Raw genomic sequence first — 27,866 nt, 5'->3', positions numbered from 1 at the left:
GTCAAATGAAACCTGTGGAATAATGTTACGTTAAGTTATTGAATTACATATTGCTTTGTAGCTTTCCAAAAATTGAAAAATGTGACATTTCAAAATTGAACATGAAATACTGTCGTGGTTCCCGGTAAACTTTTTGCCATATCATTTTGTAGCTTCTTTAATTGCATGAGGTTAAATAAAAAGATCTGATTTATGCCAATATAGTTTTTACTTTTTTATATAAAATGTCTCAATCCTAACATTCTAGGTGATAGAAAACTTTTGGCTATATATGTACATTACACTCAAGTACATAGCCTACAACGTGGCACTGATAACTACCATTAGACTTTTCTGCAATATTGTAGCAGAAAGTTAGTTGCATAGTGCATACCACTCGTGTGCCCGACTGCGGGCTAGCGGTATCGCACTGCAGAAATGCCCAGCGGAGTGTCGTCACCTATATGTTCCAACCTGAAATTGACAGCTCAACATTGAGCTTTGAAACATAAGACCGTAATATTAAGAACCATCACAACCAGAATTTAATCTGCATGCTACTTGCTTTGATAAAGTGCAAATAAAACACGCTGCTTATATCCCTGCTATTGTTATCTGGCACCTTAAATGATCACTAAACCCAATTCTAAAATCCTCTAGCACTGCAACTCTCCCCCCCCCCCCCCCCCCCATTAAAACACAAATAGATCCATTCTCAATTCTCAGGCACGACTGCCCTGTACATTAGTATTTACTTAACACTAAGGGTGAAATTCACAAAGTCTTTTACTCAGCATTTTTTTTTTCTAAAAGGAAATAAAAAAAAAAAAAAAAACAAAACAAGAAAAACACTTTTTTTTTCTTTTGAAGTCAGTGTTATGTGAATTGTGGATTTATCCTTGCTATATCATTATGTTGTTATAACATTACATCTGCATGAGCCTGTGTGAATAGAAGACAAAATTTAAGAAGACTGACACAAAACACCAGTTTACAGCTGACAAAATAATCCCATCAGTCTTAGCAGTTATATAGGTCTTAAAATGTGAAGTTTTGAAAGAAACACAATTGTAAACCTAGTAAATATATGCTATCTGGTACTATTGCAGGTTAAAAAGGCAGAATTGCACATTCTGGCATTTCACCTGGAGGATAAAATGGTTGATCCCACTAAATTTCCCAGCTTTTTTCATGTCACTAACCAAATAGCTGCTCCCCCTATTGACTGTCGCTAAAATACTTCGAGCAGAAGACACTTCTGAGGAAGTGTTACAGAATTCCAGAGAATAAAATTGGAAACTGAGATTTTTCTTCAACCTTGTGTGGTACCAGATATATATTTTGACTGAAAACACAGGTTTGCTATAACATTTCTTCCAAAACTGCACATTTGAGACCTATGTAGCTATTAAACAGGGTTGATTAGGAAATAATTTGATTAACTACAGTTGCTTTAATATAGACATGCCTCTCCACCACCACAAGAAGAACAGGGACCCCATTTGATTGTCATGGCAAGCAGTCAGGCCACCAGGAATTCATGCTACAGGACAGTGCCAACAGAACTAAAGTGTTGACTACAGACAAAAAACTAAACAGTCTCCTCAGTAGAACAGCAAACGATTCAGGGGACCTCAATCATGGGAACGTTTGGCTAAGTTTACAGAGGCACTAGTCTTTTATTGTTTGTCAATCTGTAGGTGCAGAAATAAAACACATTATGTGCAGTCAGGCACAGAAAAGACCCCTTCTTTGATTTGTTTAGTCTCTGTGGTGTGTACATGGAAATTCTGCAAGTAATATTTCTGCAGAACTTCTATATTTTTTTTTCTACAGCTCGGTAGGCATGTAGATCCATAGAAATTCACATTGTGGATCTCTGCATCCCATGAAGCAAAACCAAAAGTTCTGTAGAGACAATGGGAATTTCGAAATACATTTCACAAAGAATGGAGAGAACTGAGAAAATGAAACCTTTTTAGACAGTGCCAGTCTGCTATGCTGCTTTCATGTTGTAAAGCATTTTGCAATGATGTCAAACAATCTGACACACCAGTGCATTACAAATAGTCTCAAACCTGTTTGAATTTGCTTTTCTCCGTGTGTCTCAGTTTACACATGACATCCCGAGGCTGTATACCCTTCTTAAAACTACCTTTTTGGCTCTCAGTTCAAAATGCTCCAGTAACTTCACCCTCAGCAGTTCCTTTGGGCTGATTATACGCACACTATGATACATACAATTATATTTTTGTACTAGTAGAAATGAGTCCAAATTTCTTTCAATGTTTCATGTACTTTTAACTTCAAAACTCAGATATTTGATAACTCAAACTTTAGAAGATTGTATCTTTACCAAAAAAAAAAAAAAAGTTTCAATAACCCATTCATTTAAGGTTTTTCTCTTAAAAAGTAGATGATTCTGTGCTCCCAAATGTCAACTTATTTATTTATTTTTAAAAAATATTTATAAAGGTTCTGATGAGGGTTACAATTTCAATTCGAAAGCAGCACTAGCAATTCACATTCAAGTTTCCACAAATTCTGAAAGAAAGTCAAGTATTTACAGCCTTTGCCATTCTCAAAGGGGTTTCATGCCATCACAAAACAGGTCATCATTCTTCTGTTTCACCCTGAACAGATTTGCCCAATGATGACCAACCACTACAATTCAAAAGTCATTTTCCTTTATTTTAAAAGTACAAAGTCAGTAACATCCCCTTCATGTTGCTGTTGTCTGACCCTGGGGTACTGAAAGGGATGACTGCCACAAGCACTTTCCACAAACTTGTTTTTTTGCATCGTCACGATAACACTTTCAAATGGTGGCAAATTCAGAACGAATTCAGACTGAATGCCACAGGAACAACATCTGCATATCTTATGCGCTTCCTCTACGTTCTGAATCAATTAATGTTGAATTCAGCCCTGTTAATGCATGTGGATTTAAATTACCCCTATTTATTCTGTGTTCCTTGTAACAAATAACTAAATCCACAGGAATTAACAGGGCTCAACTGAAAATGAATTACTTCAAAACTCAAAGGAGGTGCCTAAGATGTTCAGGTGTTATTCCTGCAAATCCTGAACTTTAATGTGAAAAGGTAAACCAAGCACACCTCAGACAAAAGGCATTATCATATGGACCACCCAGCATTCTCCTAACAATGCAACATATGAGTTAGCAGGGGTGAAGAAAAGCGCAAATGACATTTAAGTGTGATAAATAACAGCATCAAACTCTTAAACATTCATAACGCTGTTGAAGGGGAGTGCTCCTATTGGCTGGTCCTGTAAACATGATTAGCAACAAATATATGCATTTGTGCCCTTTTTATTTGTTCAGGGCCAGAAGCAGTGCTCTGCTCAGCACTATCTCTGAAGATGTCAATTTTTCAGGCACCTGTGTCAACACTATGTTGAACTGCAGTGCTGCGTTTCGAATATCCTCCTGTTCAGCAAGCAAGTGGAAATGAAGCCTCAGTCTCTCATGCTCTACATCCAAGGAGTTGAAGGCACTCGGGTGGACTCCCCCCCCCTCCCCCCATGTGGGGAGCACACTAACCATATCCTTTCACTCAACATCACCGTGGATCGCTAAAGCGACATCCTCTCCTTTGGTCTCCCAAGCAGTCAGCCACACAGATGCTGTCACTATGCATTCTGTGTCTTCATGCATTTTTCATTTTGGCAATGTGTCATTAACACATATATATCATTGCTGACCATTCTTAATAGTAAATGATGTGTTCTGCACTGACTGGACAAAATATTAGAGTAATCTGCTGCCAACGCCCACAATTCACAGCTCCAGATGCAATCTTTCCAGAGATTTTCAGCCAACATTGTCATTCTGTTCTATCAGTAGTGCTACATTTATAAATAGTAAAATAAACTTTTCTAAAAACGTTTGGACTTCAGGTGAAGACACTGAAAACGTCTACTCCAAACTTTTGTCATTGAACTTCAGTTTATTTACATTGTTCTTATAGTATCTCCATACATTCCCGCATGCAAATGGATGCATATCTGGTTAAAATACCAGAATGGAGAATAATCAATTCATAAGAAAGTTGTAAAATGTAGATCTGACATGTACGGCAAGTTGTTGGACTCTAATGCCTACTGGGGCTAGAGAATTATAATGGGCCTGCAACAAGGATGCCTTTCGCACTCAGTGTAGCTGCTTCTGCCAAATACCAGACTGGCTATAAAACTATACATGTCATACTTCTCTTACAAATTGAAAGTACAAACATTACAATTTTTTTCTCAAAAATCTACAAGCAGCTCCTCATTATGATCCACAGATTTTAAACTCAAAATAGTGCTACTTTTAGAAATGTAATACATTCAGATGGCAATGTTTCAACTAGAAGTCTCTCTCAAGGTCTTTGGTGCATATTAACATCTAGTTGAAAAGCTTGTCATTGAGTTTATTATGTTCCGTTTAACGTTTATAGCTCCTCATTGTGGAAGAGATCCTAATTTTTCCTTCAAATCAATATTCAAAATGTTTTTGACACAATCTTCAGGAAACACAGACCTTTATCTAGCACTGGCTATTGCTGTGCTTCTGTCAAGGAGACAAGGAGGAGAATGTCCCTTTACCTCTTGCAGGCCCACACAGTTAACCTTTGTTGCAACACAGTATATTTTAAGAGCTCAACTAGACGTTAAAACAAAAAAAGACATGAGCAGGAGCAGAAGAAGGGATTAAGGGCAGATAGTGAAATGCAGCAAACTTACTTAGCAAAGGCCATCCAAACCGCTACAGATCTGCTGCAAAGAGCCTCCACAGTCATGCCAAACATCCCCAAATACCTTTGCCACTGAACTTTTTTTTTTTTAAATTAACAGTAAAGAATTTGTAAAGGGGGTAGTGCCAAATCCTTGTCAAACCCATTCATATGGTGTCCAATTTAGCAAAATAGTGTTATGTTCTAATACAAAGTTTGCAAAGGCTTGCAAAGGTGCTATCCACACACACACACAAATGCACAAACATATCCACTTCACATTCTTTAGGTCGGCCAGTATTCTCTCACCATTCCTGTAAACCATAGTGCAATAATACCCAGACCCCTTCCCTGTGCAGAGGAGTGGGGTCCAGTAACAAAGCTCCTGCAAAAGGCTACAGTCCCCCTATTTCACCTCCCCAGACAGCATCTCAACAGAAAAGGATTCTTAAGAGAGCCAATCTGTTGTGTCCGAGAGAACCAGAAATAAGAACTAGTGGATTTTATTTTATTTTAGGATATGTTCAAGACCCCGATTGGGTAATTCCAGTGTAATGTTTTTGTTTCAAGCTGCATGTCATAGAATGGCTCTCGTGGACCTAGCAAACCTCAAGGAGTTTGAGAAAGTAGATGTTGGTTGTCAAAGATTACAGAGAAAGGTGAGGTGCAAACATATCTGGTGGTCTCTTTAGTTTTCTAAAATAAATTACGGCGGTCAACGCAAACAGGTGTCAGGGTCAGAAAAGCTGCTGGTCTCGGATATGAAAGGGGTTCCGTCTCCTTTGTTACATTACCTCCCCTGTCATGCAGACAGCAGTGTGCAAAACCAGCTGAAGCTATTTTAACAGTCAATGGATCATCAAGGCAGCTTGCAGGCAAACTCCAGCATATTCAGAAGGTGGTTCCACCCGATGCAAGATTGAATTAGAATTCTCAGTCCATGTTCCTCTCATCCAAGGAACTTCCCTTCTCTAGTGCAAATGTACACAACCAGCAGGCGTTTATATCAAATACAAAAAAGGCTTCTCTCAAAAGGGCAGATGAATGTGGTTTTTGGCGAATTCTGGGGCTAATCGCTCAGCAAGCCTTGTGTCCAACCACCCCACCTCACCTCCGTTTCCAGCAGTTTAAAGCCCTGAATCTACAATCCTTCATAAAAGCAGTCTGAAATGTTGCAGTACATCTTCAGACAACCAAAGCAATTTTGCAGGTTAGTGGCTTGATAATTGTATTCTCTATTAGTTATTCATGCAAGCATTGTGTGTGCGTGCATATGACGTGGGGTGCAAGCGCTAGCAGCTGTTTTTGTGTGCAGACATTTGCAGGTGCATGAATTTATGCCTGTATGTAACAACCTTCTTTAGGTACAATTTTCTATCTCTTGGGTATCTACAGCTACATTTTTATAGGTTCTTCTTTCCAGAACCATACTGATGCAGTTCATACACAAAAATGGCAAGCTTTCCATGTTTCCTTTTTTATTTGTTCAATAAAAATCCACCCAGTAGTTTTATACTATAGTATAAAACTACTATAGTTTTATATAGTTACTGCCATTTTTAATTGTATGGCACTCTCAACAAAAACATGCTGATAGAAATTCTGTTGACACAGTAAGGAAACAGTGTGTAATATTTGGGGTACTGTGGGGGAAAGAAAAGTAACATCATATGCCTATGTGTGTGTGTGTGTGTGTGTGTGTGTGTGTAAGTGTATGTATGCCTGTTGATTGTGTACAGGTTTCCCTTTGCTGGACACTCATTGCCCGTGTATCTGCAGTGGTTCTCCATTTTCCTCTTGCCGTCTATCGGGTGTGTGTTGTCGGCCGCCGCTGCCTTCCGCAAGATTGAGGGGGGTCTCTGCCCGTGGACCCCCAGAGGCTTCAGCAAGCTCTACATCGTCCTCCTCCTCCCCCTCCTCCTCAGGCTCCTGCCCCTCTGGTTCGAAGGGTGGGTCTGGGCTTCCCTCCAGCTCTAGGCCGGGGCTGGGATGAGTTCTTAATGGTTCCTTGCGCTCAGTGTAGATACGCTGCTCAAAGCTAAAACCGGCAACGGTCAGCGGTTGGAAATCAGGCTCGAAAAGCAGGCCAGCAGCTCCCTGCCCCGGCACTCCAGCACCGGGCACTCCACCCCGGTACACCTCCATCCCGTCCGGCAACATTGACTTGATCTTGGGAAGCCAGCGCTTCCGGACACGGCGTGCATTGGTGCACATGTCAGCTGCAATGACGTTCATCTCACTCTCCTTAAAATTTGGTGCAAAATTCTGACAGTACACTGGAAACAGAGAACAAAAACAAAACCAAACAGCTGTGATAGTAACATACACACCTCCTGCCTCCTGATATAAACACATAATTTGTCCCAGTACTAAGACATATGCATGTGTGTAGGCACACTCACGTTTGACAGCATTGAGGATTCGGCTGTCCAGTGGTTTCCGGCTCGGGTCACTGGTTGATGAGCGGATTCCTGTCCCACAGCTGTTAGCTAGAGTGTTCCTGCAAAAACATATTTTAGACACTAAAATGACCCAGCAGAGGGCAGCACTAAAGCTACTCAAATCAAACACATTCACAGGAGGTATGACTCAGTGGTGCTTCAGCTGACATATGTGAAAGGGCTGTCTGAACTTTTCAATAGATCAAACAATGTTTACACTACCCTCCAAAAAGTACTTGGAGAGATTAGTCTGGGATTAGTCTGTTAGCTGGACTCCTTGGGGTACTGTGTGATGAAACAACACCGTATTCCAAGTCAACATTCTGTAGTGCATTTTATCTCGCCGTCTTGCTTACTAAATACCAAAGCAAAAAAACATTTCTTTATACAGAAACATTGGTTTCTGTTACATCAGGACTGTTGAGACAGTAACAACATCTACCAAGATCACAGTACGATCAAACACAGCAGCTTTAATTAAAAAAATAACTTGTTTAATAAAGTCCAAGTTATTCTCGTCTGTTGTTTTTTTACTGTTACATTTCTGGCTATAACGCTTTAACTGTAAAAGTTACAGGTAAATGTCATACATGAAATGAATGTGCACACAATAGACTTCAAAAAAAAAGTGAAACAGTCTGACACTCACCCTGTTCAATACAGAAAAAGAGACCATTTTAGAAAAAAAAAAAAAAACATTGTTTGTAAATAATATTTTAGCCCGGTCAGCTCAAATCACAATGAAATGAAACTTCCACATGTTCCCTAGAAAGTATATATATATATATATATATATATATATATATATATATATATATATATATATATATATATATATATATATATATATATATATATATATATATATATAAAAAAATAAATAAAGGAATTATGGTCATATATACAAAAAGGACCAAAAGTAAAACTTTCTGTTTGATTATATTAACCTGGATATTCCCTCTGAGCAGCCTATCTCATCAACTGTTCAGATTAGTTTACTTTCATATACAGGTGTGTTACAGTATTGGACAAAGACTTTAGGGGTTTATCACAAGCCCTTGTACAATATCACTAAGCATACAGTGGTTAGTTCAGTTATTTCCATTTAAATTTAAGCTAAAATGATAAATATAATAGCCTTATCTAACTGTGCCATGTTGGGACTAAACCTGAGCGCTCTGTTCCTAAAAATTCACCTACACAAAGAGGTTTCAGACACCTTGTTTACTTGCCAAGGCTAGTGTTTTAATTAATATGACTCCACTGTATGCACTTTTTACAAATTTACTGCATCAAGACATTTTTTGGCTCTCAAGCATTATCCCAATTAAAATCGCTACGTATCTGATAAGAACTAATACCGTAGATGACTTTTCTAATTAAATGAAACGCTCGCTTTGGCTGCCAGGTTTTTTTTTATTTTTTTTTAAATTGGAATACGTCGTTGTGCCTTCGATGTTGCCATTTCTACTATTTTGTAAAGATTTTGGTGTGAAAATGTTTGTTTATTGCACAAATATAGGTCTGTCTTCAGCGCAGCAGCAACATCCCAAAACACTCGCATTCAAGGCTATCTCCTAATATAGTCATCTACTGGAAATACACAGGTAGACCCTCGTTTTAAAAGGTCTGAATTTCCTCTTTCCAAGGACGTATCGGGGCTGTCTCTCACAGTGCCTGAGTAAAAAGAGTTAAAGGGCCAGGTCGCCGGCAGGATATTTAACATAGGGCAGACCCTAAAAGGTTAATGTTGCAGGCCAAGGAAACACATGGCTGAGAGCCAGCACTAACTGATGCATGCAGCTGCTTACACAAGCCCTGAACAGTATCTACTTTGCATCCATTTACACCTCCTGTGTGTTACAAAAAATGTGCATTTTTCAAATATCCCAAATCACAACTCTTACTGGCAGAATAGACTGTTAAGAGTTGGGGAGACGTAGAAACGGTGAATCGCGTCTAAAATTATTGCTTTTTTCCCCCCAAATTTATTTGTTTAGCCAACAGTTATTTTCATGAAACTGTGCGTACAAGATTACAGCACTGGATTTAATAACTGCAGTCTTGAAAAGAGCAAAAAAGGCATGTGTGGCAAAGTGCCCCCCCCCCCCCCCCCCCCCCCCCCCCGTGTGTATTTTGTGTTGTATGCTGTGTGTTAATGTTGGTGTATAGTCATTGGTACATGGGATATAAACAGGTTTTATATGTATATTTGTATTTAGGCACGAGGATTGCACAGCACTTCACGTGCAAGTAAAATGTAATAATATGTGAGCACGGGGAATTGCACTTTATTAATTCACGTGCAGTTGTACCGTGACTCCAATTGAATGATTGATTAGCAATCGAGTCTCGGCACAGCTGCATGTTTTCACTCACTCGGGGTTGTGCATTCGGTGAGTGGAGAATGGGACTGGAGATGGAGGTTATAATAATACTAATAATAATAGTTAATAGTTAAAATATCAGCTCACCGTGTTTGTCTGTGTAGTCTGTTTTTTTTGTCTCTTTAATTTGGCGAAAGTGCCGTGTCCTGTGTTTTTGTTTGTTACAACCTTTTTATTTACTGATCTGTTCATTCATTAAATGCTGAGCGAAACCAATCGCTCAGCTCCACCCAACTCCACTTCTCCGTTGTTTATTTCTTGGTTCCTGTTTCTGGTCTGACGTCACCTACTACAGCCGTCTTTATGACACATGTTATAGATTCTGCCCTACAGACTCATTTTTGCATCCCTATGTCAATTTCCTATCTTGGAATGAGTGTCTGTGTGTGTGTAACAGGAGTTTCCATCGCCTGATCTGATTACTGCATTATTTACCGTGCCCTGCTCATACAGTACATACTGAAAAAATATTATTCTATTACTTGAGTTAAGACATCTTGCATATACTAGGCTACCACTATTGTGCAGCCCCTGTTGACTTTTTAATATAGCGCCTTTCACAATACAAATTGCCGCAAAGCGCTTCATATGAATAAAAAAAAAAACAACATTGACAAATATTAATGAGAAAGCAAGAAAAATCAATAAAAACAGAAGAAACACATAAAACAGTAATACAAGGCAGAGAATAAAAGGAACACCACTTAGCATGAAGCTGCTACAGTATAACAGTGAGTTTTTAATCTAGTTTTAAAAGAAGTGACACCTGGTGCTTTCTTTGCAGAGCTGGGCAGACCATTCCAGAGGTTTGGGACCCTATAACTGAATGCTCTACCAGCTGTGTTTTTTTTTTTTTTTTAATTTGTGGGCAGTAAGCAACCTGGCATTCTGTGAGTGGGTGTCTAGGAATATATTGTACTGTTTTAAAATACGATGGTGCAAGGCCATTTAATGCCTTATAAAGTTAAAAGCAACACCTTAAAATCAATCCAGAATCGAACTGGAACAAAATGCAGAGATTCTAGCCCAGAAGTAATGTGATCCTGTCTCTTAGTCCCGGTTAAAATTCTAGCTGCAGCATTTTGTATAAGTTGCAGTCAAGATATGGCTATGAATGCCACAGAATAGGACATTACAATAATCAGTTTTGGAAAATACAAAAGCATGCATCAATCTCTCAGTATCTGAGTGGGAAAGAATACTTCTTAAATTTGGCGATATTTTTTAAATGATAAATACATTTTAGTAATATTCCTGATGTGTCTCTCAAAAGACTTCAAAGGATCAAAGATCACACCTAGATTTCTCATTTCATGCAAGTTCATAATAGAAGCCACCAAGGAGTAAATCACTAATATTACTTTGTTACTTCCGAGATCCTATAATCACCATTTCTGTTTTTGTCAGAGTTAAGCATTAAAACGTTTTCAAAACTTCAGTTTTTTTATGTGTATCATCAGCGTAAATGAAAAATAATCGCATAGCTATGCACCTCACACTCTATGACTGTGCACCCCCACACTCCCCCGTCGTAGGGCAGGACTGTGCACCCCACACTCCCTCAGGTGTAGGGCAGGACTGTGCACCCCACACTCCCTCAGTGTAGGGCAGGACTGTGCACCCCATACTCCCTCTGTTGTAGGGCAGGACTGTGCACCCCACACTCTCTCTGTTGTAGGGCAGGACTGTGCACCCCACACTCTCTCTGTTGTAGGGCAGTGGCCCTGATGGCCTCATTGTGCAGGTAGATAGAACAACCACCTCACCTGTCAAAGAAGGTAGCTAGCAGGCGCCGCAGAAGCACCTTGTGTTTGATGCCGGCACACAGGTGACAGTTCATCAGCTGCCCTCGGGTAACGTACACCCCTGTACCTGAGATAGGGAAACAGTCTGGCACAGATGCAATGCTTCCTCAGGTTTGAAATAATAACAGGTTATGTAAATGATAACATTTTTGGATTTCATCATGTGGAAAATGCAAAATGCAAAATATCTCAATTTGCTTAATATATTTAGGGTACTTTACATGTATAACAAATAAGGAGATTAGTCTGCATTACTGAAAGGCGGGAGCAGGCTGCATGCCCCATCAGGCACAGCTCGGATATATTTTAAATCAACAGAGAATTCCAGTCCAAGCTACTTTTCCAAACTTCAAAATCATGTCATAGTTCTTCAATTTCATTTTTGAGAAGCACACAATAATACATTACTGATCTTTTAAAGCAACGTATTCATTTCATTTTAATTTAAACATCTGATAAATGTGCAGCAAGCCACAGTTGCTCAGCTGCTTAATGCAGTACACTTTCAATTGGTTTTTAGAACAGCTGAACACAGCCGTTGCTGTGGCTGAGCAGAGGTATCAAAAAGAAGCTGGATGTCAATCATATTCAATATCTTGGTAGGTGAATCAGAAAGACAAATACATGGCATCTAAAACAGAAGCAAATGATATCCAGGTGATTTTTTATGTCTAATCAAATAATTAGAGAAAGAATACACAATGCTTAAATTGGATAGCTATTCCATCCAACTACCCTTTCTCTCATTAAGAGGGGTGTCTCAGATGCCTAAAAAACTGAAAAGCAGTTGAAAAACTTTAAACCTGATGTGGTGAGCTTGTTACCTGCTACGAGTTCCAGCTTCTCTCCTGGGTCCCCTTCAGAGTACAGTTTTGGGTGGCATCGATACCCAATCTGGCTGATGAGACTGGCAGGGAGTGCCACCAGGTCCCTTTGAAGGAGAACAGAGGAGCGGTTCTCCAACGAGATGGGCATGGTGGCAACATTGGACTTCTCTTGGACTGAGAGAGAGCGAGAGAGAGAGAGAACTGTAATATCTGAGACAGACAGGTAGGTGTGTGTGTATAAGTATATGTATGCATGTAAGAATACAAATAAATTTGGTCTTAAAACTAATGTGAACTTATTTTAATTTCTCTGATTTTTCTTTCTTTTCATCTGTAGACGGTTGTGGTGAGCCGGACCCTAACCCAGCAGACACAGGATGCAAGGCGGGACTACACCCTGGATGGGACGCCAGTCCATCGCAGGGCAACTAAGGGGCAATTTAGAGAGGCCAATCCACCTAGCCAACATGTCTTTGGACTGTGGGAGAAAACCAGAGTACCCAGAGATAACCCAAGCAAAACACAGGGAGAACAGGCAAACTCCACACAGACAGACCCCTGAGGCCAGAATTGAACCCAGGACTCTGGAGCTGTGAGGCAGCAGTGCTAACCACCACGCCACCATGCTGCCCCTATTTGACAAAACCGTTCATGGAATTTAACAGATAATCACAGAAAAAAAGCTTTGTATCAAAGAATTGGGTCTATTTTCTTGCAGGCAGATTTTAACTGACTTTTCACAGATCTGCTGTCACTACATTAAATGGCACAATAAAAAAAATAAAAAATAAATAAAAAAAATCGCCACTTGTGGAAAATCCTAGCTGGGATACAGAGTTAAAACAGTAGCAACAGGCAGGGATTGGTTCATTTTTACTGGACAACAGGAGGCTGTGGTCCAGTGGTTAAAGAAAAAGGGCTTATAAAAATCAGGAGGTCCCTGGTTCAAATCCAGGCTCACTCACTGACTCCGTGTGTGACCTTGAGTAAGTCACTTATCCTCCTTGTTGTAAGTGACTCTGTAGCTGATGCATAGTTGACACACCGTAGTCTCTGTAAGTTGCCTTGGATAAAGGCGTCTGCTAAATAAACAAACACCACCACCACCACCATCGGCAACTACAGACTACAGCGGAGTATAAAACGAAGACAATGCGTCTCAACTCTCTATCATACAGAAATCTAGAACGCAACTATACAAAAAGATTAACATGATTGGACTTGACCAACAATATCTCCAATAGGGTTTAGTCATCTAGAAACAACATCAAAAACAATGACAGCCCCATTAGGTCATAAGTGATGGTTTTACCAACACACACACAACATAAAGCCTCCAAGCATGTAGAATGATTGATCAGATATGCGCACTCTGCAGTGATGGTGGTAGCAGATTTACAAAGAACAAACAAATGAACACATGAAAAACATTTTTTAAAAGATGGTTTGGTACAAGAAATGTCCAGTATATATTATTTTAGGGTCTAGATGTTTGAGGTTCAGGCCACTAGAAAAAAAAACAAAACAAAAAAAAACACACTTTGAATGACTATTGAACCTCTTACACAAGAAACATGAAAAAACTCCTCAGTACTCTGGAAATGCTTACAGGAAACAATGTATAGAGAAAAAAAAAAGTATTAACAAGGATCAAACTAAACAGTTTTGGCTTACTGGCATACGCGGCTGGTGTTCTCCCACAGCCCTGCCCATAAGGTTCCTCTGTGGCCCCATCATACACCTCGTCTTCAAACTCTTCCTCCTCATTCTGGTAGGACTTGGGGCTGTCGGTGGTGTGCAGGCTGGAGGCACCTGGGCTGGAGCGCTCCCCATTGGGCACAGGGTAGAGCTGGGCACTGGAGAAAACAGCCCCAAGACTAGCGCTACTGCCAGAGTAGTAGAGAGGAGCCCCCCGGGCGAGCCTGGCACCCAGCACAACCTGGTCCTGCTGTCCCCTCTTATGAGCCAACGCTTGGAGAGCCAGAGGGGACTCCATGCGTTCTTGTTTGATGCGGTTGCGCAGGGAAAGAGGCAGCGTCGGGGACCAGCCTGTAGAGATCAACGTGGTGGCTGCAGCCTGTCCAAGGTTGTTATTGATGGGGCTTTGGGGCTCTGATCCTGGGTCTTCCGCAGCTGCAGTCTGGGAGTCACAGTGAGGGGAGCTGGCTTTAAACATGAGGTCCATGCCGCGCTCCATAATGTGATGAATCTGCAGATACCCAGCTGTGTACATGATGACAAGCTGTTCACTGGCTGCCATGGTCAGCTTGCCTGTATAGCAGAAGGACAGGATCTGCTGGAAGCAGGCTGGAGGCACCGTGGAGGGCAGCTCGAAGTGGCTCTTGGAGCTGCCGCTGAAGAGGTCGCGGAAGTACAGGCTGCTCGCAGCCAGGACCGCCCGGTGAGCTTTGAAGGCCTGGCCCTTGACCACAATGGACACGTCGCAGTACTGTCCTTGCAGCCTCTGTTCATTCAGGCAGCCCAGCACCGTGCTCCCAAAGTTGGGGATCTCCATGTGCAGCAGCTGGGACATGGTGCTGGGGAATGGGGGCAGTCTTCAAGGGTTCACTGGGTCAGCAGCTGTCTGGGAACACATCTGTTAGGGAGAAAAAAAATTGTAATGGTTCTACAGGTATTTAAAACCATAAGGGTGACAAATCTACAGGCTATTAATCTCTATAGTCCGATAATATAGATAACCTGTGTGACAGATTGTCCTTGGCAGAACTTTTGGATAACTTCTCTAGATATTGGTTAAAACTGTAAGCATGACATCTGTACAGTTGGATGCAATCTGAGATTATGATACAGTACACTAACATGCTAAATACAGTAAGTACAGATGGAAAAGTGTGGCACCACCACACTATAAACTGTATCTCAGACTCTGATTACACTCAATATGATGTCCTTACCAAGTTTCATCATAATGGAAAAATCAATCTGGCAGATACAGGTGTATGTGTGTACTGATAGAAGAACATGCATGGGTAAGAGAAGGCCATTCAAGCTCGCCCAGTTCCTAGTAGCTGACTGATCTCTGTCAGGTGGGTTTTAAAGGATCCAAGTGATTCTGCTTCAACACCATGGCTAGGTCACCCATTCCATACCCTCGCCACTCTGTGTGAAGAAGCATTTCCTTGCCTCTGTGCTAAGTCGGTTCTCCACTTAATTTGCAACTCTATCCTCTGGTCCTGGTTTCTGTACAGCACTTACTGGTTTAACTTTGTCAACTCCTTTTCAGATTTTAAAGACTGCGGTCATGCCCCACCCCCCCAATAATTTTTCTTTGTTCAAGGCTAAATAGATTCAGTTCTTTCAGCCTATCATTGTAACTCATTCCTTTAGCCCTGGTTACTCTTCTGTGGACTCTCTCCAGGGCCACAATGTCCCTTTGGTGCTGTGGTGACCAGGACTGGACACAGTATTTCTAGTGCAGTCTCACCAGTGCAGTACACGACCTCCGCATATCCTCCTTGGATTGCCACTTTACACTGGCTACACACCCAAGCATTCAGTTTGCATTTTTGATTACTTCCCCACAGCACACCCCCTCGGTATCCCTATGGAGGGCACCTATGCCTTGGACAGTGTAGTCTTGCTATTAACTTTATATGCCACCAGGGGGCAGTCATGGCAATGTTAACTCCTACTTCTCCACCACAAGATGACCTGAACTGCAGACCATACATTTTAAAAACTACAACCATTTTAACCTAGTTACTGGCCCAGAACTAAATGTAACTAGGACAACAAGATGGGTCTACAAGATGGGAATTTTACCCCAAAAGTTTTCTTACCTGTGGAACTTCCAGAACAGAGCTGGTCTATTCCAGTTATATATAATTTATTTTTCCCATGTGTATCAAATCCTATGTAGGCCCACTTGTGTGGGTTTCCTCATTTTAAGGTTGTTTTTCTACTTTGAAAAACATGTTTAATGATTAAACAATCTTAAAAAAGAAAAGCCTCATAATGTTAAATAACATACTGAAGACTGAAAGCGTTTCAACATTAAGCAAAAAACAACACAAAAAAATATTGATCCAGAATACGAAATGCACAAATCTGCCTACATAGGATAATATACAGTATGAACAGAATGCAGCAGTAGACAAGTTAATTTCTCTAACTATACCCCCTAATAATTGCAACTTCCATAGCAAATAATTTATTCTTGGTCGTCGCTTGTAGGAAAAAAAACCCCATCTATAGACCCTTCTCTTTTACTGCTGTAATGTTAAGTCAAGTACAGTAAAATCATGGCATATGGCAGTTGGCATTGGTTTTCACAGTAAATGCATTTAGCATTAGGCAAGCACTGTAAACTGCAGGTTGGACGGTTCCACAGGTGAAGCGAGTTTTCATGAAGTAGACTGGTTAGGGTTTGTCAAGAGCAGAACAAAGGGTACTGAATGAGTGTAGAAAAAAGAAAGCTGGAGCACAGCCAGTGTGGGGAGGGAGGGAGGGAGAGAGAGAGCTGCCAAGTCTAAGAGAAAGAGAGAATGCAAGGAAAACAAGTAATTTAAGGACAATGAAAAGTACAGAGGAGGAGGAAAGGAGTCAGGTAGGAGAGACTCAGCTTGCAGGGGTGCATAGAGGCGTTTGCTGCAAAATAGCTGGGCTCTGCCAGATCAGAGCAGGGGTTTATTTTATGGTCCTCCGAGTGTTTGTTTCTTCCACTGCTTTGCATATGAATGACTGCCAACATCTCTCCCTCCCTCCCTGCACCATCTCCCCCTGGGTGTCAAGGCAGCTCAATACCTCAGGAAAGAATTCAGCTCTGCGGTTAACCCTTTGCATTCTTGAGCTCACAGAGGTTACTGCAGATAAAGTTCAACGATTACTCTATCTTTGCCTAAAATTAGTAACAAGTTCATAAATATGTAAATTTAAGGTAATTTCCAGAAATGATGTAAACTCTAGCAAGTCATTTTCAAAAAACATATTTTAAGTTGCATGTTGACAGAAATAAGTTAAAATTTGGGTGTAGTTGTTGCACTCCACCAATTCAACATAAGAAATTACAAAATGAGAAGGGGTCACTCAGCTCACCTATGCTTGTCCGGTTCCTAGTAGCTGATAGATCTCAATTTTGTCAAGTTAGAACTTAAAGGATCCCAGTGACTCATAATCAGCATGACTCGGTAACCCATTCTATAATCTCCCCCCACACTGCGTGAAGCAATACCTCCTTCCCTCTGTCCTAAAAGTACCTCCACAAAACACTCTCACTCCTCCACACTGAACACTCGCTAACACACTCACTCCTCCACACTGAACACTCGCTAACACATTCTCACTCCTCCACACTGACCAATCGCTAACACATTCTCACTCCTCCACACTGAACACTCGCTAACACACTTTCACTCCTCCACACTGACCAATCGCTAATACACTCTCACTCCACACTGAACACTCGCTAACACACTCACCCCTCCACACTCGCTAACACTCACTCCTCCACACTCGCTAACACACCCTCACTCCTCCACACCTCGCAAACTCACTCCACTCGTTAACACACTTAATCCTCCAAACTCCCTAACACACACTCACTCCTCCACACTCGCTAACACTCTCTCTCCTCCACACTGAACACTCGCTAACACACTCTCACTCCTCCACACTGAACAATCGCTAATACACACTCACTCCTCCACACTCACTAACACACCCTCACTCCTCCACACCTCATAAACTCACTCCACTCGCTAACACACTTACTCCTCCAAACTCGCTCACACACACTCACTCCTCCACACTCGCTAACACACTCACTCCTCCACAATGAACACTCGCTAACACACTCTCACTCCTCCATACTGAACACTCGCTAACACACTCACCCCTCCACACTCGCTAACACTCACTCCTCCACACTCGCTAAGATCACTATGCATGAGCGCATAATCTGGTATTTTTACTTTTCACCATCTAAAACTTTTAAAAAAAGGCTCAAGAGCTGCTGTGTTATTTACAGAGATCACACAGAGCTTTTTCATTAGCCATTTTTTTAAATGGTCATAAGTGCAAGGTATGTTTGTCATTTGTAACGAATACGAACCCAGTACTACTTTCCTCACTATGGTGCAGTGTGACACCTGTGCTGTGCTTAAAGTCTTGGTTAATTTTGTCAAGTCCTTTTAAGATTTTAAACTTCAATCAAGTCCCCCCCTCCTCTTCGTTGTTCTATGTTAAACAGATTCGGTTCTTTCAGCCTCTTCTCATTCCTGTAAGCCCTGGGTTTAGTCTGGTTTCTCTTTGTTGGACTCTCACCAGGGCCACAATGTCCCTTTGGCGCAGTGGTGACCCAGACTGGACACAGTATTGCTAGTGCAGTCTCACCAGTGCAGTACACAACCTCCTCATAACCTCCCTGGATTTGTACACCTTTTGGCTCTATACCCAAGCTTGCCTTTTTAAATTGCTTTCCTGCACTGTCTGGCCCTCTTGGTAAGCCTGTTCCAGTTCTACACCACATTTGGTATTTGGATCCTACACTTTTGTGACCACTATGAAACTTTACTGTATGCAGTCTAAAATCTAGCCTTGTTTTGCTGTACATGTATTAGACTCAGCTTCCTGCCCAATTAATACTGTACACTTCCATAGTTTTCGTGTTAGTCATCAACAATTTAAAAAGATTTTCTTCTTTATATATATATATATATATATATATATATATATATATATAATGCTGCAGTTGTTCTTTAAATACTGGTATATGGCCTACCTCCATGACTGGACTGCATATCATAAAAATATACTTTTATAAATCTAATACTGTTGTATTGCCAAAGCAGTTTTTGCAGACAGTTATTGTTAAGTTATCTGTAGATTTGCAGAATATCAGATTAAAGGAAATTGACAGTTGGTGTGACCTGTATCATGCACTATGCAAATCAGTCATGTGGTTTTAATACTCAGTTTCCACCACTGAAGCACCTCTGTGCCAATAACTTATTTCACATCTTACAGGAAGAGTGCATTATATTTCTCGTAGCAGTAATGCAAATCCGGAATAAGGTTCTTCAAAAGCACCAATCAGGGGTAGGATATAAGAACATTTCCAAGGCATAGAATATCCCCCAGAACACAGTACAGTCCATTATTAAGAAATGGAGAGAATATGGCACAACTGTAAATCTGTCTAGAACAGGCCGTCCTCAAAAACTGAGTATCCGGGTAAGAAGGGCACTAGTCAGGGAGGCCACCAAGAGGCCTATGGAAACTCTAAAGGAGTTATAGTCCTCCACGGCTGAGCTGAGAGACGCTGTGCATACGGCAACAATAGCCCGGGTGCTTCAGAAAACTGGCTTTTATGGGAGAGTGGCAAAAAGAAAGCCATTGTTGAAAAAAACTCACATCAAATCTCGGCTAGTTTGCCAGAAGGCATGTGGGAGACTCTGAGACCAAGTGGAAAAAGATTCTATGGTCTGATGAGACCAAAATAGAGTTTTTTGGCCTCAATGCTAAGTGCTATGTTTGGCATAAGCCTAAGACCGCACATCATCCTGAGAACACCATACCTACCATGAAGCATGGTGGTGGCAGCATCATGCTATTGGGATGCTTCTCTGCATCAGGGCCTGGAAAGCATGTGAAGATAGAAGGCAAAATGGATGCAGCAAAGTACAGATAAATCCAGGAGGAAAACCTGCTTAAGTCTGCAAGAGACCTGGGACTTGGAAGAAGATTCATCTACCAGCCAGACAATGACCCCAAACATACAGCCAAAGCCACACTGGAATGGCTTAAAAACAAAAAGGTCAATGTCCTGGAGTGGCCCAGTCAAAGCCAGGACCTCAATCCAATTGAGAATATGTGGAAAGAGTTGAAAATTGCTGTTCACCAAAAAGGTCCCCACCCAACTTGATGGAGCTTGAGCAATTTTGCAAAGAAGAATGGGCAAAAATTGTAGTGTCCAGATGTGCAAAGCTGGTAGAGACTTATCAATAGACTCATGGCTTTAATTGTTGCCAATGGTGCCTCTACCAAATATTGACTCAAGGGGGTGAATACTTCTGCAATCAATTATTTTCTGTTTTGTATTTGTAATAAATTTAGAACAATTTGTAGATTTTATTTTTCACTTTGACATTATGGACTTTTTTTGTGTTGATCAGTGGCAAAAACTCCTAATTAAATCCATTTTGATTCCATGTTGTAACACAATAAAATGTGGAAAAGTCCAAGGGGGGGTGGCCACTCTGTGTGTGTGTGTGTGTGTGTGTGTGTGTGTGTGTGTGTGTGTGTGTGTGTGTGTGTGATATATATATATATATAGACACACACACACACACACACACACACACACACACATTGTGAAGGATTGGTTAGGAAAAGAACAAAATGTGAAAGAAGAACAAACTAACTGGGTGGTAAACAAAGAAATTAAATAATGTACTGTGTTTGAGATTAAAACTAACATTGGGTTAGTGAATACACTTGGTAAATGATAATGCTGTGTTAAATGAGAGACTAAAAGTAATTAAATCTGGTTAAAAATAAAAAATTCCTGTTTAGCAGAGACCATACATTGGGGGTATTAGGACCCAGTAGAGGTTACTGGAGTCAGGACAAACTCCAGGTTAAATCAATTGACTAATTAGGGGATTAAGTAGTTCTTTTTAAAAGGGTGTGAGTGTGTGTGTTTTAGCGTGGGTGAGTGCAGGAGTTTGGTTGAGAAAGTTGGACAGCAAGTGGGTTATTGTGAAACTGGAAAACAAACTATTAGAAAAGGTATTTGGATTACGATTTGGTTTTGGTGACAAAGTAACAGGCTTAGCCTGCCTTATTAGTTAGGAACAACAGCTGTTTAGATAGGTTTTCTTTAGTTTATGTTCTTTTGTTGTAAATAATAAACGCATGCTACGGCATTTCCTGGCATCCTTTGTCTAAAGTAGTTTTTTGGAGAAGAAAAATGTGTGAGTAAAGGGCAATCCGTCACAACATATTATACTATATAATATATACACAAGGTTTCCTACAGAACCGTAGCTTCAACCAATTCTTATCCTTATGGCAGTCAAAATGTTTAGTAGAGTACATTTTTAAAATAAAGTAAATCTACCCTACTTGACCATATTTCCCAATACATAATATTCTAAACAATAATAATACACTTTGTTACTGGGGATCCAGTATACTTTATTCTGTAAATCTTGCAGCAAGCTGATGTTAAGCCCTGTATGTCTTTTTGAATAATGTGTGTTTTTCTGAAAACGGTTACTCAAGACCCCTGCCACAAATTCCCAGCTATGCAAATTTAACACACTTCAGGGTACAAATGTAATTTATTTATTGTCCTTCATCGGCACCCATGATAGACACTACTTAAGGCTAGTGTACAATGAATTGCATCTTTTTGCTAAGGGACAAAAAAAGTCTAAGCTTAAAGCAATCCGCTATCTGATGACCAAAACACAAAAGGCGTGAATAATAATAATAATAATAATAATAATAATAATAATAATAATAATAATAATAATAAAAAATCTCTGGTTTGCATAGGGCTTTGTTATTTACTTATTGCAAAGGGCAACTTTGCAGTAGCTTCAGTATCTTTTTATAAACTATGAAGGGACTATCATTGCAAATGGCACTCATTTGAAACTCTGAATAAATGGGGTCACGTAAAGAAGAGGTCTCTAAACCCCTCAAACTACATGCCTATGTTTTCTGTTTGGTCAAAGAAGCTCTCCAGCAGATCTCAGTAGTCAATAAAGAATTGCTTGGCACTGCCTTTAGTTATAATAGGGATGTTACATCACAGATTGTCACAGTTAAAGTCTCGTGAACAAGTTGAGCAAGAGTTTCAGAAATAGAAAATAAAATAAAGAGCTCTTTGAGATATGCACGATTATTAAAAAAAAAAAAAACACCACACACACACACACACGTCGTCAGTCGTGAGAACTCGGAGATAAATTTTCAGACTGTCGTTTTTCGTTTTGTGTGGTCTAATAAAGACACGTGTGTACACTAGTGAGTGATCCGGTAGACCCCGTTTTTACGTAACAAGACGAAATGCATGCAGTTAGAGTACCCTAGCGAGTCACTCCACATTCTGGGAATGAGGTGTAAGATTTTATATATTTTTTGTTGCAACTCTTATGTGGAATGTAATAAACAAAAACCAAAACGGTGAGTTTTTTCCCCTTCATTTTACAATGCCATTTCCATGAAGTGTTTTAAAAGTCAAATTTCAGTTTGTTTGCTTGTTCAGCTACAAAAACTAAACCTCATGTTGTTACTTCAGGAAAACGTGTCGATGGTCACGGTTTGCTGTGAAGAAACGGCAATGGCAAGAAATGAAAAAAAATGCAGAGTCAACTTTATGTACGATTTATTTTGGGAATAAACAAAACAACGTTTAACTAACTGTTTTTGAAAACAAATGAATATCTGAACAAACATTTAAATGACAAGTGTTCGTCCCAGCACTAGTTTCAAGTCCAGGTTTTAGCGACGCGCTTCCTATAGTGTAAGGAACGTGTGTGACATGTGCTACGTCACATTCTCATGACAATGGGTAGAACATTTTGAGTTTCAAACTGCATAAAAACTACACCATTGTTAACCACAATGACACTTAAGTGCAGCACAGAAATCAGGAACAGGGGACACGTTGGAAATGCAGCGTTGATACACTTAGAACAGGGAAGGAGACATTTCTTTACACAGAGAGTGGGGAGTGTATGGAATGGGCTACCTAGTCACGCTGTTGAGGCTGAATCACATGATGGATCAAAAGGGCCAAATGGCCTTCTCTGGTTAAATACAGAGTGTTTGGAGCTGTCCAGAACAAACAACTTGACACTGAAGCAACTGGAATAACTGTGGCAGTACCCTTGAGTTCAGTCCTGTATAGGTAGTCACTGCAGTTCTCCCATTCTTAATTCTAACCAGAGCAACTACTAAAACATGCTATTTATTGTGTCTAGCAAAAAGTAAACCTTTTCAAGTTCTTGAAGAGCTTCACTATAATATTTTTTTGAAAAATATGTATTTGTCATGACATCCATGCACACCTCCTTGGGGGTATGAGGTAAGGCTGACGGCTGTTCACAGAATATTTTTTCAACCACATTGCAGTGGACTTGGCTTGTAGGCTGTGAAATAAATACAACAAACCCCCCCCCCCCCCCCCCACACACACACACAAACACACACAACCTGCACTGCTGCACAGAACATGAGATGGTGCCCGGATCCTTTACCATTACCCTTGTACTCAATGCCATAAAAAGTCAATTTATAAAGCTGCAATGCTCTTTGCTGTTGCCAGTGACTTGCTGCCTTTTATGGACGAGTCACCAGGCCTGTTCCTGTGTGTGTGTCAGCACATTTTCAGGGTGAGAAAGAGGAGATGAATGAAGAAGGAACAAGGAACAAGGGAGAGGAACTGACCAGGGAAGCATAGTGAGCAAGAAGGGGAGCGCACACATAAAGTACATAATGAGGGCCCTGGCACAGAACTTCCTTCCTATATAAAACTTAACTTTTGTATGGTAACCCTCATTTGACAAGTTCACTGAAAGACAGCACAAAACTAGGAGCATATTTTGTTAGCTTCATCCCAGTCAGTCAATAGGGGAAGCAGCAGAGTCTTTCCAATTTCCTAATTCATGTTTTTAGGAGTTTCAAGATTAAATTCTGGAGCTATTGAACCAAGTCATCTTGCTAAATCCAGAATAGTAACCATAAAACGTTACATAACACCCTGCGAAGTATGCAAAAAATACACTGTTATCTTTGCTGTGTCTCGTGATGTCTGTATATCAGTGTTATTTTTTAAATAACTAGGCAATACATAGTTCAACATTTATAAGAGCGTTCGCCAGGAATATATAATCTTTCAGGTATCGCAGATCCAGATCATGCTCCCTCTTCAATGCTGTCTTCCTGTTCCCAGAATACACCACTCATTAAATCAGAATACTAGAACTGTTGCAGGAGGAAGCATGATCTGGACACACAGCGATGTTCAGAAGAAAAAAAAGCCCACTCTCTTGGCAATTGTTTCCAAATAAAAGTAAAGTAATTCTCTAGTTGAGGTACCTACAGTGTAGGAGGGAAAAAAAGGGACTATGCTGAATAGAAATTCCTGCATTTGGGAAACACGGGATACAGCAAAGGTAAAGTAATGTGCTTCTTATAAACACCGCCAGGGTTCTGTATCAGTTTAACAACTCTGAGTGGAGAGGGTTAAATCCATGGCTTTGTCATTTCCAGTTAAGTTGGAGAAGCTGCCCTCAAATTAGCTGTATCTAGCACCATGTGATCCTGCCAGGCACCTTGCCAAGGGCTGACCAAGTCATTTACCAGAAATTTCACCAAGGAAAGTGGAAACACAATAGCAAGTGGTGTTGCAAGAACATCCTGCCATGAAAGAGGAAGTGAGAGGCTTGTCTGGATCAGGCCAGAGAATTCCTCTTGTGAAAATTGGGGTCTCTCAAATTAAAAATACACAGAGATATAGTCCTTTCCATTGAGGCCCACTGGATTTATTACATTATCGTGCTGTACACAGCCATCACCTCCTTGATAATAGATTGAAAGTCAGTGGAGACAATAAATACGCACACGCTAAACATAAAATGCAAACCTACTCAGACGTGCACTCACCAAACTAGACTTTAACACTAGTATTCAATTACCCGAGAGAGGAGAAGCTCTGGGATTAAATGGAGACTGCAAATCTACAAGTAAACAAGAAAAAAGTTTGGGAGCATTTGGCCCATCAAGGTTCGTTCTAAGAACACCCTTTGCCCAGACTAGTGGGATCTCATTTAACACTAGAACCTGGCGTCCATACATACCTAGAACTACCACAGCGGTCTTTTTAACCTTCTATTAAAATGCATCTAAAACTACTGCAGCGTCGCACGCTACGAAACTGTTCAGTGTTAAATGTAGTCAAAACAGCGTGTTTATTTTAACATACCATACATAGTGCTTACCTTTAATTCTGACTTCCTCACTTGTATTTTCCCATAATTTCTTTGCAAATCAGACGTTTTGATGTTATTGGTTTGTTTTCCTTCAGGATATTGTCTGTGAGCCTGCTTTGCAGCCTGCTTGTTACATGTGAGGGAAACCCGTTACAACATGAGCACTGACACGAGAGTTGGGGGTGGTGTTGGAAGGGGACTTATTGCAAATGGTGGGCTATAAAACAGAGTGGTTTTAGCAGCTCAGAGACAACTTTGGACATGCAGCGGGAGCTTACGACACTCTGTGAAGCAATAGTGCTCGAGATTTGTTTGTTTGACTGTTTTATACAAGTGTTTTCTGTTTACCCTTTTACTTGTGCCTGAGTTCGACTCTGTTAGCTATTCAATGGTAAGATTCGTCTCCAGTCTTGCAATAGCTGGTTCGATACACTATTATTCAGCACCGGTAACTTTGTTATTATTTTTTTTAAGACTTGCTGTGCAGTCCTGCGTTGTATTGGTCTATTCTTTTTAACTAGAAAATAAGTCTTTTAAAATATCAAATAAGTATTTTGACAGCTGTTGATAGATAAATCACATCTGAAAGTGTCTCCTGTAACTATTCAAAACAAGCACTTAAGTTCAGCAGCTAAGCCAAACCCACTGTTTTTACTATGACAGTCAAAATGACAGCTGGGGTAGGCCTAGGTATAATGTATTATATCTCCAAAGTTTCTGCAACCCTGGGTCTACTGATGGTTTGAGCTATTTAATATATATATCTATATAGATATCTATTTAGGACAATTAAAAAAAGCACAGGTGCCTAGCTGCCAAATCACTGGAGAAAAATGCATTTAAAAAATGTGATGCGCCAAAAAGACTGCTCCGGTAGTTCTAACGTTAACAGGCCAGGATCTTTTTAGATTCTGTCTTGTTCTCAGTGTTTTCTTTCTGGCAAGCAATTCAATGCATTTATAACGATGTAAAAACAACATGCTTCCAACCTTCTGTACTAAACTTAATTCGCTTCACTATATTTTACTAGCAGATTGTTACATTCATTTTCACACACAAAAAAAAATTCTACTAGAGGAAAACCTCTGGTGGTCTCTGCGGAAAGGTAGCCCCCACTCCAGGCATGCCAGAGAGTCTTTGGTGAGCTGCTGTTATGTCTCTGGGATGAAAGGATGTAAGAGTTGACTGAGCAAGATGCATTGATAAATAGCGGGTCTGATGGAAGGAAGGATTGTTTACGGGAAAAGGTACCTTGCCATGGAGGTGTAGGGGCATACTGGAGAGTCGATCTTTGACAGCTGGAAGGAACGGCATTGATGAAGTTGATCGGTTTTGGAGGTCCGGAGCCAAATGAGAAAGTGTGAGTCCGGAAACTGAAGAAGGTCGTGAGAACTAATGTTAGATGTGGGAAAGCTAGAAATTGATGGGACTGTAAATTCTGAGCATCTTATGAAGCCGAAGAAAGCAGATAGGCACAGCACTCCCATAATGAGGTCCTCAAAGGGGGGAAAACAGCCTTTCCGAAGGGTCGTAATTATATGTCTGGCAAGCCAAGGGTATTGAAAAGGAGAGTTGGGGAAGGGACTGAATTTAAGCAATATGAATATTGAATACTAGCGATAAATGATTAAATTGTAGAGGGAGTTACATGAAGACAGTCTCTTGCGTGAACGATGGCAAGGCTAAGATGTAGTCTTCATTGAAGGGGATAGGTTGGACGTGATTCTGTGCGCAGAACATTGAGAATGTCGTCCAAGCGGTGGTGTATTATGATCTGGTAGATGGGGCTAGAGCAGCTGTGATTGCAGGAGATTGGAAATATTTGAGGTCAGTCAAACAGGAGTAGATGGCGAGATGGAGTTTCCAGTGGGGATGGGGATGCTGGAAAGCATCAAAGTTGGTACAGTGGTACAAACAGTGATGCCATCCCAGGTCCTGGACCAGCGGACCCAGTTCGAGTCTTGTGCTGTTTTTATTTATTTACAGTACTTTTGCCTGCAGCATTGCTGTGTGTGCCGCCCGAGATAGCGACTTTGGTTGCAAGTACTGTGTACTGCACCCATTACAAAGTACTGTATAAAAGTGTCTAGAATGGCAGGGGGGGCGCAGGGGACGTGTAACCCCCAGTGAGCACTAATGTACCTACCTGGTGCTACAGGCACCGAATTGGTACCAAACAGTAACTGTACATTCTTACTGTACATTGCTGCTAGTTGCATAATGCCTTTATCAAACTGCTTTTCTGCGAGTTTTGTGCATCTTTTTCCAGCGTATGCATGGAGAAATGTCGCTGCTGCAGCTTTACAGAGTGCTCTGCGTGCCTAGGAGCTGGCGTTCCTATCCAAGTACGTGGAGTCAGGTAGCGCATCCCTTGCGGTTAAGCTCCCCCTGTAACAGCAGAGCTGATGCCGTTGATCAAGAGGGCCACTGAGGTCTTGCAAGTGCCTTGGTCTACAGAGCGTCTGCTCGGTTCCATTACTGTACAGTGGTGTTGCTGCTTGAGTAGACGCCCCCTACTGTACCCACCAGTACTGTACCAACCCGGTGCTACAGGCAATGAACCGGTACCAAAACGACCCTGTACTGTTCTGGTACAGTCCCAATTCTGACCTACTACCAACCGGAGTGAGCAGCGGCCCTAGGGGTTAGCCTTATGGCATTCCAGTTGGTCTGCAATACTGTCTTGTGACAGCTTTGGTATTTGTACCCATGAGGCAATGGTTACA

At 40.9% G+C, this 27,866-nt stretch overlaps 1 protein-coding gene across 2 annotated transcripts in view; it reads right to left on the bottom strand.

Annotated features, from left to right (window-relative positions):
- Positions 1–38: 38 nt before the first annotated feature.
- LOC121303544 (nucleus accumbens-associated protein 2-like) overlaps positions 39–27,866 on the bottom strand; it is a 35,551-nt gene continuing 7,723 nt past the window's right edge. Inside the window, exons 2-6 of one of the 2 annotated variants that reach the window (XM_041234298.1) lie at positions 13,853–14,774; positions 12,176–12,352; positions 11,313–11,436; positions 7,121–7,218; positions 39–6,994 (exon numbers count right to left, since the gene is read on the bottom strand). In XM_041234298.1, the coding sequence (XP_041090232.1) occupies positions 6,477–6,994; positions 7,121–7,218; positions 11,313–11,436; positions 12,176–12,352; positions 13,853–14,711 (1,776 nt within the window). In that variant the 5' untranslated portion in view covers positions 14,712–14,774 and the 3' untranslated portion in view covers positions 39–6,476. The remainder of the gene's footprint in view (positions 6,995–7,120; positions 7,219–11,312; positions 11,437–12,175; positions 12,353–13,852; positions 14,775–27,866) is intronic. The other variant, XM_041234299.1, reaches the window with a different exon arrangement.

The sequence above is a fragment of the Polyodon spathula genome, chromosome 33 (assembly GCF_017654505.1).
Source record: "Polyodon spathula isolate WHYD16114869_AA chromosome 33, ASM1765450v1, whole genome shotgun sequence".
Lineage (NCBI taxonomy): Eukaryota > Metazoa > Chordata > Actinopteri > Acipenseriformes > Polyodontidae > Polyodon > Polyodon spathula.
This window is presented reverse-complemented; position numbering and strand designations above follow the sequence as displayed.